This window comes from Anoplophora glabripennis, unplaced genomic scaffold, assembly GCF_000390285.2.
Source record: "Anoplophora glabripennis isolate ALB-LARVAE unplaced genomic scaffold, Agla_2.0 scaffold295, whole genome shotgun sequence".
In the NCBI taxonomy this organism is placed as follows: Eukaryota; Metazoa; Arthropoda; class Insecta; order Coleoptera; family Cerambycidae; genus Anoplophora; species Anoplophora glabripennis.
The window spans coordinates 223,428-241,631 of record NW_019416400.1 but is presented as its reverse complement, the minus strand read 5'-3'; the positions used below and the strand labels follow the sequence as shown (position 1 = coordinate 241,631).

At 32.9% G+C, this 18,204-nt stretch overlaps 1 protein-coding gene across 1 annotated transcript in view; it reads right to left on the bottom strand.

Annotated features, from left to right (window-relative positions):
- LOC108907729 (protein Malvolio) overlaps positions 1-18,204 on the bottom strand; it is a 48,238-nt gene that overhangs the window by 13,179 nt on the left and 16,855 nt on the right. Inside the window, exons 2-3 of the mRNA XM_018711527.1 lie at positions 12,083-12,272; positions 8,476-8,635 (exon numbers count right to left, since the gene is read on the bottom strand). Coding sequence (XP_018567043.1) covers positions 8,476-8,635; positions 12,083-12,272 — 350 coding nt within the window. The remainder of the gene's footprint in view (positions 1-8,475; positions 8,636-12,082; positions 12,273-18,204) is intronic.

Here is an 18,204-nt window from a genome sequence, read left to right as displayed (position 1 = left end):
TAGACAGTCCGGTCTGCCGAGGATGTGAATCGGCGGATGAAACTTCTCTGCATATCCTGGGCGAGTGCCCGGGATTTGCACGTAGCAGAATGACGCTCCTTGGGAGACCCTATTTGGAACCCAAGGAATTGAGAGAAGTGTCAGCAAGGAAGCTTTTGGACTTTGTAAAAAGGACAAATCTACTTGCTGAATAGGACTAGTAGTGGGACGCACAATAGGCCTAATTAGGCCGCAGTGCTATGGGACTATTTAAAGGACCAACCACTAGATGAAGATGAAGATGAAGATGAAGGGCACTAGTTTGCAGACACAATATAAATTTCTAAATTTAAATTAACTTTGCCCAATTTTCCCATATAGTACCACATGATCAGCGTTAAAAACTGCCTCTCCTTCTGATATACAACGAGAGTTTTCGTTGGCATATATGTAAATAGGGACCTAATAAAATGTACCTACATTAAATTGTAACGCTAGAGACAAATAAAGTAGACATAAATACTTGCCTTAAAATTTATTTATGAAATATTTGAAACCTATAAAATAACCCAAAAGTCAAATAACCGCAGTTTGATAACAAAATTACTAATAATAATGGCAAATAAGACAAATGTTCAAATGATTGTATAAACACAAACGGCAATGTCAAAATTACCTTCTCTCGGAGCTTACTGCTTTCGCCGCTTGGTGCGCTGCATCTTAAAAATTATCGCGGATAGCAAAAGTTGCAGCCCTGCATTTGACTCCGAACAAAGTAGTGACAACAACAATAATAAAAACTTTAATAAAGACAAGATAAAATACTACATAAAATACAGATCTACTTCTGGGAATTTTGTTCCATTTCTTGTTAGTAGTTATAAGTAGTTAAGAATTTGGCGTAGGTTACGTACCTGTAGGTAATAATTATAAGATTTTGGTTATGTTAAAAAATTCAATTTGATTAAATAGAATTGTTTTTTGAAAATCAAAAACGAACTTAATTATTCTCTTTAATTTGGAATTGTCAAAATTAAAGTTAACTGAAATTATTTTTAAAACAAGTCAGTGCTTCTTCCAAAGAACCGCCCCTGTAGAGAAAGAGATTTCTTGCAATAGAATACAGGGCAAGTAAGTGCCTTCAATTTTTTTTAACTATTAAAATTTTTTTTATTCTCCAAAAAATTTTTAATTCCACGAAGTTAAAATTTTTGAAAATGATTGTCTTGGCGAAAGAAGTCCAAAATCTCAAAACTTTCGTCGAGACTGGCGCCCATATACAGGGTGTCCGTTCATATTTCAAAAAAACTTGTGTGCAAGTGCCTCATGGGAAAATAATAGGGGTAGTTCATGTAACGTTTTTTTCTTAGACGCCCTGTTTTCGAGATACAATGTGTTGAAGTTGTTACTATTCAAATGGTTTTCCTTAATTATCTTTAAATCGGCTAAAGATCAAAATGTAAAAATTTGTACACGAGTAAACATCAACTGTTGAGAATAATGTGCAAAGGGTTTCTATCTGAAAAGCAGTGTTGCGGATACAGGTAATCGAAAAAAATATATGTTAAAAGTCAAAATTTATTACATTTCTAAGCGATTCTGTGAACTCTAAAGCATACTACAAAAAAGGTATACTTGTCGAAATTCGGTAGCATGTACCATTTTCGAGAAAACTCGAATTCGACTGGTGTATTAACCAGTGTTATTTACGCATTTAGAACATTTAGATATCTACATATACTTCAGTGTGATGTCAAAAATAAATTTATAAAAACCCACCCTATGGTGATGGAGATATTAATATTTCTTAAATGAATTATATTTTTTAGTCTTGTAAATTATCCTATGATAAGGACATAGTGATTCAATCAGACTGAACGTTTACCTAAATATTTGCCTTACGATAAGATCTAGAATTGTGTACATTTCTATTGTTTCTCGGTATAACTCATGCCACTTTCGACATTACTACTAAGTACTTGTTAGTGTGAGATGAGAAAAACAATGTGCTATTTACTAAATTTGTTGACACTGATATTAAATAAAAAAAATATGTTCAGAACGTATCTAAACTATAAAAACTTATATTGTGGCTACATGGTTTACACTTCAAATATTTTTTGTATAAATAACTATTGTTATTACTCACAACAAAGTTCAGATATTTTTTATTCATTTGAACTTTGTAAATTTAAAGTTGTGATGGAATAAAAGTACGAGGTACACCGGAAATTTTCCTGCACAATTTTTAGTTACAAAAGGCAATCGTACTTCATTTTTAGCAAAGTTATAGTGACTTCGTAATTGAATTCTATTAATATACAGGGTGTCTCACGGCGACGGCCCATTAGAATTATTTCAGAGACTACTTAGATTTGAATTTTGAAAATTTGGGATATCGGGTTTCCGGGCATGCCCTTCTCAACTAAAATAATGGCATCCACGTACCACTTCCGGTTATACCGGAAGTCGCCATCAACTTGATTATTTTAAATGGAACACTCTATATATTATTGCAATTTTGGATTCTACGTGTTATTTTAGGTGGACTTTTATAAAGTTTCCCTATTCCTAAAATTATTATTTATCGACAGAATCCAGAAGCACCTTTCCGAAAAATCAATTTTGTCATGAAACTATAACAGTTAGGAAAAAAGTGAATGTATACTTTTTGTCAATAACAAACTGTTCTATCTAAAAACAGCATCATTTTTTATTTTCAGTAGGGCCGTATTAATTTTTTTTATAATTCAATGGGTCCCTATAACTCCGCCACTGTTGCTTCCGGGACTTCTACTTCTATGAAAAAATGATATCTTATAAGAAGATGTGTCATGCCAAATTTGGCTTAAATAGCCTTCTTCATTTAGAAGTTATTTAAAAAATTCGAATTTAAAAAAAATATTTAATGCCCTATATTTCGAAAATGAAGCGTCTCTGGAAAAAAATTTATACTTGATTTTTTTCTTATTTTTTATGAGGAATATCTCCTTAAAGTTTGTCGACTTAATCCTGAAACACCCTGTACATATACATTTTTGTGTATATGTAATCTAAGTGTCGTTAGACTCTTATTCCTATAGTTATTTCTAGGTTTCTCAAGTACTCAAAATTCAAACAAATTCCGATCTATTTTTTTGCAGGATATTCATACAAATGCTCTTTAACAATTGCGTTTACAGGTATAATAAATTTCGATCATATTCTGTTTATCTTCATTTTCAACATTTGCCAAAACGGGAATGTGTTTGATTAATTACTGTATTTTTTTGTGTAATTGAATTTTGGTTGTTCATATTCATTTTTGAGAATTAATTTGTCATAATAAAATTAAAATTGTAATAATGTTTTAATTTTGGCGCAACAACTTATCGAGTTATGTATAACCAGGTGATGGTAATAGTTTAAAAAACTAGGCGGATTTCACAGGGTCAAACGGCACTTACAGCCGGATTCATGAAAGGGGCGTAAGCCGTTAGTCGGACTAAGGAGTTTTGCGCCCGTGTAAACGTATTCACTTCCCTTGCGCCTTTTACTTGCGCTAATATTTACGTCAAAATTTAGACCTTCTCCAAGACATGCATAAAATCGGGCAACTTAAGGTGTAGTTTATTAAGTTCATTGCATTTTATTTTTTTAATTGCAATATATTATTATAAGCATTTCTAGTGCTTCATAATAGTTTAACCACAAGACAATAGACGTGGCAACTATTAGTTGCGCCTTCTTCGCGCACTTTTTGTGAATGGGACTACGCTTTTTATTTAAATTCGCGCAATACGGGCGCAAAATTTTTACACAACTTCCGTTAGTCAAACTAACGTTACGCCTCGTTGATGAATTCGTGTGTTAGAGTGTACGATAATTCAATAAACACATAAATCTAGATAAAGGAACGAATACATTGAATATGAATTTTTCGAGATAAACCGTCTGAATCTGGTTCAGGCTGAGGCAATACTGTATTGGGGGTCATGAAGGTCTGCAAAAAATGTAATAAAATTTCCAAGTCGGTATTTAAAGAAATGAAATCGATGATGGTCCTGGAAAGACCAAACGTTATATATAAAAATTGATTATGTCATTCGATAGAGGGCAAAAAGTTGCCATGAGAAAGTGTTCTTCTTTTTTCAATATCACCTCAAACAAGGCTTAAATGAAACAAAAACGGATTTCCAAAATTTCGTTTTTTTTTCAAATATTTTGAAAACTAATCATGTTAGCTTTGAATTTTTAGAAGCATAATGTTGATCCCTTGATTATGCAACTTTGCCCTCATTTAAGCTAGTTCGTATATCTTACAGTTTCCAAGATCCCTGTAGTGAGAAGCGAATTTGTAACAGCCTGTATATGTGATGCTTGTATAGTTCAGGAAATTATAGAGTTGTACGCGACTTTTTGTTTCGGCAAGCTGAATTTATCACTATAAATGCTAAATATTATGTACAATAACATATTAGTTTCCACAGTCATAAAAATGGGGGGAAGATTGTTTACAGGGTGGTTAATTGTATAATTTTTACGTAAATTAACGTTTTTCGCTTATAACTTTGTTCCGTTCATTTCCACGAGAAAACAGTAATGAACTTTTTTTTCGTCTTCAAAAAACCTACAAAACTAGCCCTTGAGCGTCAAAAAATATTGATTAGATCAAAAGTTATAAACAGAAGAAGTTAATTTATGACTTTTGAATTAAACATTTATAAACTGCGTTATTATTACCAGGATGTTTTGGCATTGCATCCTCTTATTCCTTATCCCTGTCTAATAACTCACACGCAATCTGGAATCGGTAAGTTGAATAGTTTACAAGTTATGGCCTTATAAACAAATGAACTAATTATTAGTCTGTACGAACCAGAGGATCTTCCACAATCGCACTGATTTTTTTCATTTTAGATTTCATAATAATACATTGAAATCTATTATTTTTCTAATTTCAAATTTATAACCTGATTTTTTTTATTTTTTAAACTTAGTTGCAAAATGAAATATACGACGCACGAGCGTGATATATTATCTATTATTACATATTCGGAACGCGGATGAAAAAAACATTAAGTTAAAATAAAATCGTCAAGATACGTTATAAAACAACGGAGGTACAGACTGTCGAATAATATATTTTCAAGGGAATTTCCCTTATTTAACGGCAGGACTATGAATATTATCGTCCTTTTCTTCGGACTCGCTGTCGTCCGCTGCCCCCACCCTTCCGCCTCGCCACGGCTCGACGAAAATCAAGCGACCCACTGACTTTTGACAATATTTCTTATGCACTTAATATACTTCCACAAATAAAATATTTTTACCTGGGAAAGTACTCGGGTTGCCAGTTATGACAGTATTTTTTTACCGCTACCAACCTAATTTGTTTAACAATCGGCCGTTAATTTTGACAGTCTGTAACTCCGTTGTTTTTCAACGAATCTTGACGATTTTTTTTTAACTTAAAGCTCTTTTAATAAGCTTTCCGAATATGTAACAATACAGGGTAGCCCATCGAAAACGTACCGCAAGGCATTACAGGGTAGTAATGGACTTTTCGGCAAAATTCAAAAACAGGTAAAGTTTGCTTCTGAGGGGGACAACTTTTGGCGCAAAAAGCATAGCAAAATCTTCAACCCCCTAAGTGGGGGTGCCATCTCCCAAATTTTTTTAAATGGGAATGGGGGTCAAGTGGGGGGTCATTAGAAAGGGCTTTTAATTCTCTATACATCGATTCTTACTTTTTGAAAATCGATCCATTATTTTAGAAAATATGCAGCTTTGAAAATACGAACAATATTTTTGACGAGAAATGCGAAAATCGATTTAATTTTACTTCAAAACTTACGGTATTAGCTTGGTAAATTCCTTCAAAAGAATTCGCTGTTTTTTTTTTTGATTTGCGAATTCTTTAGCCTGATTTTGGTGAGCAAAAAATTGTCCGCTTTTTGTTTCGTATTTAGATAGGCCACAAGAAGTTGCTAGATAACTGTCTTGTGACTTGTAGTTGAAGAGTACCAATACTGCCGAGTCTTTTAAATTGATTAATTATGGTGTACTCAATTCCAGAAAGAGTAGAAATTATTGAGCTTTTTTTCAAAAACAATGAATGCGGAAATCGGGTCGCCGAACTGTTCAACCAACGGCATCCTGAGAAACATGCGTCTGGAAAAATTGTTCGCGAATTGGTGGCCAAATTTCGCGAAACTGGCTCCGTTCATAACAAAAAGAGGCAGGTTGAAAATCCGGTACTAAATGAACCTACGGAAATAGCGGTATTGGGGCAAGTGGCAATGGATAGTACGCTGAGTACAATGCAATTGGCTACTGCGACAGGAGTGAGTCGTACAAGTGTCCAACGAATATTAAAAAAATACAAATTCCATCCTTATAAGATTCGGCTAGTGCAAGAGCTAAATGAAGACGATTTTGATCGTCGTTTGCAATTTTGCGAAATAATGACTGAACGAGCGATAAACGATAATTTCCTCTTTAATGTGTGTTTTTCGGACGAGTGTACGTTCTTCTTGAATGGTTTAGTGAATCGCCATAATTGTCGTTACTGGGCTGATACCAATCCAAGGATTTTCCATGAGACACACTCCCAACACCCCCAGAAGTTGAATGTATGGGCAGGTATTTTTGGAAATTCCATTGTAGGTCCTTTTTTCCTTCCTGGAAATTTGACAGGCGATATGTACTTGGATTTACTACAAAATGTCATCGACCCAGCTCTAACAAATATCATAGAGGACGACCCTGCTTACAATGAACACGAACTGATTTTCCAGCAAGACGGAGCTCCTCCACATTACTCGCTCAATGTGCGCAATTACCTAAATGAGACGTTTCCAGGACGCTGGATAGGACGAAGAGGTGCAATCGAGTGGCCCCCTCGGTCACCCGACTTAAATCCTTTAGATTTCTTTCTCTGGAGGCACATTAAAAGCAAAGTTTACAGCACTCCATCTGATATCTTGGAAGATCTGCGAGAACGAATCATTAATGTATGTCGCGAAGTAACACCGCAGTGCTCCAGAATGTTTGAAGACAACCTGTATCATTGTATGCAAGTTGGCGGACAACATTTTCAGCATTTACTTGGCTAATACCGTAAGTTTTGAAGTAAAATTAAATCGATTTTCGCATTTCTCGTCAAAAATATTGTTCGTATTTTCAAAAGACCCCCCACTTGACCCCCATTCCCATTTGAAAAAATTTAGGGGATAGCACCCCCACTTAGGGGGTTGAGGATTTTGGTATGCTTTTTGAGCCAAAAGTTGTCCCCTTCAGAAACAAATTTGACCTGTTTTTGGATTTTGCCGAAAAGTTCTTTACTACCCTGTAATGCGTTGCGGTACGTTTTCGATGGGCTACCCTGTATATAACTATATCACGCTCGCGCGTCGTGTATTTCATTTTGCAATTAAGGCTAAAAAATAAAAAAAAATCCAAGTCGCAAATTTGAAATTAAAAAAAATTAATAAATTTCAACGTATTATTATGAAATCTACCTTGAAAAAATCAGTGCGATTGTGGAAGATCCTCGCGATTGTCCAGACTAATAATTAGTTAATTTATTTATAAGGCCATAACTTGTAAACCATTCAACTTACCGATTCCAGATTTCGTGTGAGTTATTAGACAGTGATAAGGAATGAGAGCATGCGATAATAAAACGTTCTGGTAATATTAACGCAGTTTATAAATGTTTAATTCAAGAGTCATAAATAAACTTCTTCTGTTCATAACTTTTGATCTAATCAATATTTTTTGACGCTCGAGGGTTAGTTTTGTAGGTCTTTTGAAGACGAAAGAAAAAGTACTTTACTGGTTTCTTGTGGAAATGAACGGAAAAAAAATATAAGCGAAAAACCTGAATTTATGTAAAAATTATACAATTAACCGCCCTGTAAACAATCTTCCCCCATTTTTATGACTGTGGAAACTAATATGTTATTGTACATAATATTTAGCATCTATAGTGATAAATTCAGCTTGCCGAAACAAAAAGTCGGGAAATTATCATTTCCCAGCTTATTTTCCTGGCCTAGCAAATGCCATTTTGCTTTTTCCTTATACTTACAGAATCATATTTTTTTCTACATTTAAAGTTTTAGAGTTTATGTTTACTTAAGAAACAAATACTGTTGCATCTATTTATCAATTCATTAAAATTAATAAATTTTTCAAAATTTATCTTAGCTTTTATGATTGTATGCCATTTTACCCCCATTCGTGGGGTAAAATGAATAATACCACACCACCACCGCTTAAATTAAATTTAAAAAAAATGTTTTCATTAATATCTGATTTAACATAATTTCATAAAAACCAGTTAAGTAGACTATCTAAAGCATTTCATTTTAAAAATACTTATCTCAAAAAAATAGTATGGCAATTTTTAAAAGTGGTATGCCATTTTAGACCAGAGCCCCTATTATTGCATGAAAATATTAGAAATTTTTCTTTGTATACGTCATCTTTCGATCCGTAAAGTTTACTTACAGTTTATTAGAGAGCAGGTATAGAGCGATGGCTGTCCCGATAACTTCCTGCATATCCGATCCGATGACGGCTATCTCCACCATAACCCACAGAATTATCCTGGGCACTTTCTTATACTGTCTGTGGCACATCTCGGCCAGATGCAGCCCCGTTACGACTCCTAATAAAAGTTAAAAGTTTCTCATTAGCATAAGATTCTTGTAAACCCTTTATGATATTATGTCGGATGAAAGACGTGCAGATTATAAAGTTGGGAACTTCTTATTGGATGCTGCAGCTTTGTAATAATTTCGCCCTAAATTGCAAATCTTCCCCTTCTTCGCGAATCGTTTATTAACGGAACTCTGGAATTGTTTCGATTGGAACTGAATTAAAACATAGCGATTTCGAAGAGATCGTACTTGTTCTGTGAAGGGTTTTGAACAGTAGGGTCCTAGAATTTCTCAAAGAGTAAGATTAAAAAAACAACTATAAACCAAAATTTTAGGAATATTCAAAAAATAAACTTATAATAATGGAGAAATCTGTAATGAATACTATATATTATGTTATTATATATTTTGTATATTATAATGTAGGTATGTTTTATAATATGTATAAGTATTAGTCCAGGCTATATCGTTGCTCCCGCTAGGAACATGATTCTCATTCGAATTTTTTTTCATAATCTTACTAAAAAAATGACCCTTGAATCATATCCACATGTTGCCAGACGTTACTAATGGTCAAAAATTGTTTAAACAATTTTTTTTAAACAAATTCGTGATTTTCGATTTTTTCGCTCGAAATACATTTTTATAGGCTTTTTGGGGTATCCTGAACAAAAATGTTCATGTGCAACTTTTCTCTAAAATCTCACCTTTTTCGAGATATTAACGATTTTTTGTTCGAAAAAAACGCTATTTTAAACATTTTCTTCTCTAAGGATTACGTCAGTAAACAGGAACTTACAACAAGGAATTTTAATTACTCTTCAAGTTTATATTAATATTAACTCCAAGTACAAAACCTATTACCTATCTAAAATACCTATTTTCTACTTTTAATGTCATACCACGTAATATTCTAATTCAAACATATTAAAATTACCTACTACGGTACTGTCAGGTAGACACTAAATATTTTATTTCAATAATAAAAATTATGACCATAGATTCGTGGACTCAAAATAGGCACATTTAGGCTAATTCACCTATATCCAAAATCGCTTCGTTTGGCCGCTAGATGGCCTCAAATTTCGTGAAAATTTTTTGAATTTTGTAAATAACTCGAGTACACGTATCATTCGATTTTAATTATTTATGGGGTGTGGACTTTTGCTCTCAATCTACTAATTTTGGTGTTATATACAGTGTTTTTTAAAACTTGGGCCAGTTTTTACTCAAAAATTTCACTTTTCTCCGAAATTCATAGGCAAGTCATGTTTTTTAACTACATGATCGTATTCAGCGCACGGAATTCCTTCGGAAATGATAATGTGTAATTGTTTCTTTAAGTGTTCTTGTTTGGAGTCTAAAGGTTCAGCATACTAAAATAGAAGGAAGCTAAACAACTGTCAGACCTTCTGAATGGTCTTTTCAAAGATAAATGCAAGTTTTTTTTGAACTATGAAGAATGACGTAAAAGCAAAAAAATTGAATTAATTTCTCAAAAATCTTTGTAGTGAAGAAAAAATTAAGATAATCACTAAATGTCTGTTGGCATGTGGTATAACTATTAGCGATTTCTGCGCCAATTTTTTAGGTAGAATTCTTTAAGTTTAATGATTTCTCGTTATTCGCTAGAGGTCGCTACCAAATTTAGCGATTTGCCACAAATTAGACGATTTTTTTATTGGAAAAAGTATTTTCCAATACCATTTAAAACCGTATTATTTGAAAATGTTTGTAATCAGAAAATTCATAAAGGACAATATTTGTCAAAATAACTTTTTTTAATTTATAGAAAATTTAAAAGGTGGATGCCAGTCAATTGAAGATGATCCTCGACTAGGAAGGCCTTCAACGTACACGTCCAGAAAATCAAAGATCTGGTTTGTGCAAATGACCGATTTACTGTCACAGAAATTGCAGAAGAGGTTAGCATTTCAACTGGGTCACGCCATGAAACTTTGACTGTAATAAATCCTGCCGAAACCCCTGATGAAATTATGTCTATAGGTCTACTTTGTAAAAGGTAATGTCGCATCAAATGTACCTTCAAGGTATTTTATGTAATCAAGTCTGTGCAATATTATATTACCTAGTTTACAATCAAACAGAACAGAACTTTTCTTTTTAGTGAATGTAACGATATTACACTTGGAGGAATTTAGAATTTAAGAATTTTATATAAATTATTAATTTCACACCACGCCAATAACATCAAGTGTATTCTCCATAAAGTCGTTTATAAACAGAAAAAGAATAAGGGTCCTAGTGTAGAATCGTGAGGCACGCCAGATATTTGATGAAACTTCTGAGACTTAGAGCCACGACATTGATCAAATTGATAACTGTTTTGTAAACATAAATGAAAAAGTTACAGCAGTGATTCAGAAGCACCAAACCTTGTACAACAAGAGGTCACGGTTAAGTCTGTCAAAAGCGTTATTGATGTCTCTAAGTCGGTATAGATAACATCGACTTGTTTCGTCTTGTCAAGTTTATCACTAGTATTCCTGAATCTCTGCCATATTCAAGTTATCCTGACTTACTAGGTAACACTTTGTTGACTTTAGTCAAACCATTTGAAAGATATAAACAAAAACATATTTCTTATCTTTAACACTTTTTTAGGAACATATGCGCTAGTATTAGCTCTCGCATTTTTACTTTACTATAAAGATATTATGCTAATTCAAGCAATTAAAACGAATTCTAAAAAAGTATTTTCAAATGAAATTCAGTCTTCGATACCATAAATCTAGATAAGCGAAAGATATCTAGTTCTACAGACAAGATTTCTAACAGATTATATTACAGGAAACAACTACTCTAGACTATGCCTCAATTAGCATTGAATTACAATAACAATATCTAGTAAATAGCTAGTAATAAATAATTACCCAAAATAAACACTAACAATAAGATTGGTATGTCAAAATATAATTTAATATTTAGATAGGTACATCAGCTAATCACCAGTTATTGCTGGTGTAATTTAGTGGTGGTTGGGGTATATAGCCCATAGAGTAGTGGTTTCCCGCAATATTAACAGATAAAAATTTTGTCTGTAGAATTAAATATCTTTTTTGGAGACCTATATTTTTGGTACAGGAGCACATAAATCGACTTTACTTGACAAAATTTTAAAAAAAATTAGATATTTTTTATTAACTTTTAATTTTTTTCCACTTTTTAACATTCTGTACAGGGTGGACAAAAATTGCTCCAGGACTACAGTGGTTCATTTCTGACTAAGGGTTTCTGTGCAAACATTTTCTGCCACAATGTCCTCTATATCCCCCTCAAATTTGGCAAAACCTTTTTGAAACACCCTGTATATAGAATAAATATCTGAGAAGTTATTTTAGAAATACATTTTTTAATTTTTTCTTAATATAGTGTAAAAAGTAATGTGTATACAGTTGCCCCTATTGCTTTTAACAATATAACGAAAATCTTACCTAGCTTTGTGGCGAGAGTTTGTACTATCAGTCCTAGAATTGTTGACCCAAATAATACCCAGAGTAGCCTATAATTTGCTATTGTTCCAGACTGTAAATCACTCTCTATGTTCCCCGGATCTAAGTAGGCTATGGACATAAGGAACCCGGGACCAGTGAAAGCCCATAATTTTCTGAAATCGAATCCACTCTGCAATGCGAAATAATTAAATTGTTTTGTAAAACGAAACTAAAATGTTTGCAGATTACATGGAATATGAAAGGTATAGTTTTTCCGAAGTCAATTGAAGAACCAATAATTTCAAAGTATCTACCAGGTTCGGTCGCTAAGCAGCAACTCGGCATTGAAATATTTGAAAAACTTGTTCCCATATTTAATTAGCCATACCCATAAACAGGTCTGGTCGAACTAAACGTGGAGATAGAAATGTATACGCTCTGTTGAAGAATGCGAGCGTGGCCAAAAGAAAACGAGCACAGTCGTATTGGGCTTCTGGGCAATAAATCACAGCAGGTGACAAGTGGTTCATAAATTGCCCAGCAGTGCAGTGAAGCAGTGCGGAATTTGGTGTGAATCAGGCAATTTTAATTTATTATAGGCACTTTCTATCAATCATTCATATTACAATTATTATGAAAGGGAGAAAAAAGAGGGATACTTTGTTTACTAATATTATCACAACATGGCATTTTGGAGACCTTTTTGAAACGGAACAAAACGAAATTTACCACCAATATAATAAAATTGTTTGAGGCCATAAATCATTAAAATATGTTATTGGCCAAATGAACATATAATAGAAATTTTCTACACATTATATACAAATTATTATAATTTTTTACCTTTAGCAGAAAATTTTTTTAGTTACGCCTATGAAACTCATTAAATTTTATTACCAGACGTTTTTTTGCATATTCAACTGACTTCGGAAGGACTATAAAGTACTGTATACGCGGGCAAATTAATAAAATCATGAGAAATAATGTAAGTTTTTATGGACAGTGTGTGGATGTAATGATAATGATGATAAAATAATTATTTATATAGATCAAAACATTTACATTTTTATGGACAAGATTGCGACGCCCAAAAAATGTAATTTAAATTTAATTTAAATTTTCCGTCGATTTTAATAATTTTCCTTCGCTTTCATGATTGATATCTTTGATTTAATGTCATTTTTCTCATATTATTAAACGAATACAAATATGTATTTCATGAACGAAATAGCTGTTGTATTATGAATACGGTAGTGGTTGGTTAGCGAGTGATATTTTGTTATCCGGAAATGAATTTGTAAAGCTGCATTTTATAGAAAAGTAACATTTAATATGTATGTATGTAAGTAGGTAGTCAGGTGTACCTACCACTAAAGAAAATTTATTATTCTTTAGCTGAAACAACTGCTAAAAGAGGACTGTAGAAAAAATATACATTGTGGAGCAGCCAAACGGACTAAATTCAGTATCTCAATTGTTGTCCATATTTATAAAAAATTTCGAGTCACGTCGATTTTGGATTCTGAAATGAAATCCCGCAACGTAAAAATTTCATCCCTAAATTCAACCCGCTTCGAATGGCAGTTACATCCCCTAAAATTTTAAATGGGACGTAAGGGCTTGTGATAATTCATTTGAAAGGTATGTTCATTCTCTCTTCAAAAATACTACGGTTTTAATATTTATTGCAAATATTAGCAGTAAAAAATAAATTCATCGTTTTGACGAACACATTCTACAAAATATTAATTTAAATTGTTTGGTTTTATGAGAATATATCCATCTGGACTAATGCTATTTCTAATGGCTTGGATAATTTAAATACGGTGCATTAAACTGACTTTGTTGATTATTTGAAGACCATATATTTTATGATAACAATAGGTACTGCATTCAGATAAGCTCCACCACAACTTATAAAAAATGTAGGTACGTTTTAAATACATAAATCGCTTATAATTGCATATGATATAGTAATAATAATTAATTTATAATCTTTATGGATGACTTACAATGTTAAAATGTAAAGCACGATCTTAGATAATCATTGACCTACGATGAGAAAGGTGAAATAAATTTCGTAACGTAGCATATCTTATTTTGACTTTTATTAAAATTTTTAGAAATCTGTAAAACGTAGCAGGATTCACAGAATGTTAATCGTTTTACAATTATTCTGAGGGAGCTTCTAAAAGCATCTACAGGGTGTTAGTACATTATTTATTTCAGACAAATAATAATAATTTTTTACTTAAAGCATATTTTTTTATACGAAAAAAGTGATAATGACCACAAACAAAACATAACACAGCCCCACAAAAAAGTGGCAGGTCCGAAAGACATGACCATGGTATCCATACAGTTTTGGGGTCGCTAAATCCGATGTCCGGTGTCCGATTAACACGATTAGCTCTGGTTTAAGGTCAGTTCAAGGTCAAATGTAGAAAATCAATTGTCAACAAACTAAACCTACATATCTATAAGTTTTTGGGGTCGCCGGATCCGAATCCGATGTCCGTTTGACTCAATCAGATCTGGGTTGAGGTCAGTTCAAGGTCAAATGTAGAAAATCAATTGTCAACAAACTAAACCTACATATCTATAAGTTTTTGGGGTCGCCGGATCCGAATCCGATGTCCGTTTGACTCAATCAGATCTGGGTTGAGGTCAGTTCAAGGTCAAATGTAGATAATCAATTGAAAATAAAGTAAACTTACATATCTATACGTTTTTGGGGTCGTTGAATCCGAATCTGATGTCCGTTTGAACCGATCAGGTCTATTAAATACTTTCTAATAGAAAAAGATCAGTCAGAATCAGTAAGAATTTTCCTTAGGTTACTACAATGATATTGTTGGATGAATCACTTCAAACATGGATGTTATAAATGGATGTCTAACGAGTAGAGTGGACCGCTCATTGATTCGTCAAAGAGAAGCATGAAAGCTGTTCTACTGCATAATACAAATGTGTATGCAGGAGGATAGTTTTACATAGGATCAAATACGAACAACATAAATGGTAAATTTGTGAGAATCTTCACAATAATACTGGGCCAACAATCGGTATTCACAAAAACTTTTTGCTTTTTATGTGAATGGGATAGTTGGGATCGAAAAAAACCACTAGGTACGTGAAGCCTTTGATGCTGGGTTTTAGGATATAAAACATGAGCCACTTGTTGATTCATCAAAAAGCCTTATTCCACCTCTGTACATCAAACTGAAACTCGAAATAATGGAACAAATCTCTAACCAAGGATGGTCAATTCTAAGTATATCGGAGATCAGTTCCCCAATTTAAGTGATAGTCCAGACGATATCTGTTTCAAAAAACCATATTTGGGTGAATCGTATATCCACGAAAATTTTTGGCTTTTTGGATTTCAAATATCACTAGAAATGAAAATTTTTCTATGTGCATAAAAAAAACGTGGGCTTAACTTTTGGCGGCACAATATGTTTAAAAAAATGGAAAAATGTCATATTTTTCTTCCTATTTAATTTTGTATTTTTTTAAGAGTTGATTTTAGGCGAAGGTGGAAGAGGAAAAAAATGTTTGTAATTAAATTTTTTACAATACATGACTGGTTACAAATCGAATGAATCATGATTATTATGGTAAAAATCGAAAAAATCACAAAAATGGGGTTAAAAAACAATACTTTTTAGGGAATTTTTTTGGGGTATTTAAATTGGGTATAGGACCTTTATACTTGGCTCAAGAAAACTTCATGTTATGTAGAATCATCACACCAAATTTCATCAAAATCGGTTCGATAGATTTTGCATAATAATTTTGCAATCCAGATTTTGAAAAAAAAATTGCAAATTTTCAAAATTTTGCACAGCAAAAACCAAGGCCCTTAGATACTTGAAAATTTAATCACATATAGAAGGGCTCTCAGGCTTTCAAACTTTTTTTGAAAAATTCGAATCCGTCAATTAGGAGAGCTCTGGCGCTTGTTTAAACATTGGTCGAATTTTTGTACTTATAAACAATTAGAACTTTGTGAATATTCAATCAAATCAAATTTTTTAAAGCAGGTTTTAAAAGTTCTTGGAAAGACGCTTCTTTAAAAAAAAACAGATCGATTGATCAATTAGTTACGTAGTTATAGCCGATTCAATTTCGAGCAGGCCGAAGCGGCCGCGCTCTCTGCTTCCCCCACCACCACCACCCGTACGATTTTATTGAATTTCTCGCTTGCATAAATAACTTTAAACATGTTTTAAAGTAGGTTGCCAATGAAGAAAAGTATTGTAATCTTAAACCTGGTAAGTACTCGGAATACCAAAGAGGTATTTTTCGAAAAATTAGCTAGGATGTCCCAGTACATTTAGTGTAAATGACGGCTATAACTACGTAACTAATTGATCAATCGGTCTGTTTTATTTTAAAAGAAGCGTCTTTCCAAGAACTTTTAAAACCTGCTTTAAAACATTTGATTTGATTGAATATTCACAAAGTTATTCTAATTGTTTATAAGTACAAAAATTCGACCAATGTTTAAATAAGCGCCAGAGCTTTCCTAATTGACGGATTCGAATTTTTCAAAAAAAGTTTGAAAGCCTGAGGGCCCTTCTATATGTGATTATATTTTCAAGTATCTACGGGCCTTGGTTTTTGCTGTGCAAAATTTTCTAATTTGTATTTTTTTTTAATATGGATTGCAAAATTATTATGCAAAATCTATCGAACCGATTTTGATGAAATTTGGTGTGATGATTATACATAACATGAAGTTTTCTTGAGCCAAGTATAAAGGTCCTACACCCTATTTAAATACACCAAAAAAATTCCCTAAAAAGTAATGTTTTTTAACCACATTTTTGTGATTTTTTCGATTTTTACCATAATAATCATGATTCATTCGATTTGTAACCAGTCATGTTTTGTAAAAAATTTAATTACAAACATTTTTTTCCTCTTCTATTTTCGCCTAAAATAAACTCTTAAAAAGATACATAATTAAATAGGAAGAAAAATATGTCATTTTTCCAATTTTTTTTTACATATTGTGCCGCCAAAAGTTAAGCCCACGTTTTTTTTTATGCGCATAGAAAAAATTTCATTTCTAGTGATATTTGAAAGCCATAAAGCCAAAAATCTCCGTGGATATACGATTCACCCAAACCAAAACAGATACCCCCTGGTCTATGTGGTCTATGATGCAATATTGCGGGAAGGGATTTCTGATGGACCTCAGATCTGTAAGATATTACATTTTTGATAGTAGAATAAATGAAAACGAGGAAGCAGAATGTTTTATGTTTTTTAAGTTTTAAGGAACTATTCGAAAATTTCTAGGAAATTAAAAGAGTCCAAACTATAAAAAAATAGTGTAGGATTTCTTAAATTACTTTTTTTACATTCTCATTTGGATTATTTCCCAGAAAATTTGGTTGACTACAGTGAGGAACGGGGAGAGAGATTTCAACAATATATTATGGAGTGTCGGTACCAAGGTAGATCGGATATAAATATCTTAGTCGATTTAGCTTTAGCTAGTTAACTGGTCGTTAAAACGAGATTTGCCATCAAAGTCGAGAAAACTAAAAAGAAATCAACTTCGCAGATTTTTTGACAGCAAAACAGTTCGACACCACAATCGTGAGTAGTATAGTTTCGATACCATAATTGCGGGATATAGTGATTTCATGTGATTCATCAAGGCAAAGAACCTCCTCTTGAAAATCTGTTCTTAAGATTCTCAAACGACACGGACTGACTGTGTAAATTAATGTACAGGGTAGGAAAGTACCGATGGTCTATCTGAAGTTACGTGAGAGCGATAAAGTAAGCCATATAAATCCATGCGATAGAGAAGGATGGCTATAACGAAGGCGTCTCATAGTCACCGCCCTTTTCGCCCTTCCACAAATAAGATCCACTTCTTATTTGTGGAAGGGCGAAATGGGCGTTGACTATTAGACGCCTTCATTATTATAGCCATCCTTGTCTATCACATGGATTTCTATGGCTTAGTTTATCGCTCTCACGTAACTTCTGATAGACCATCGGTACTTTCCTACACTGTATATGAAGCATTAACGGACACATGAGTTTAAAGCTTAGTAATAATAAAATTTTGTCATGTCAAAACAATTAACTCGAGAGTC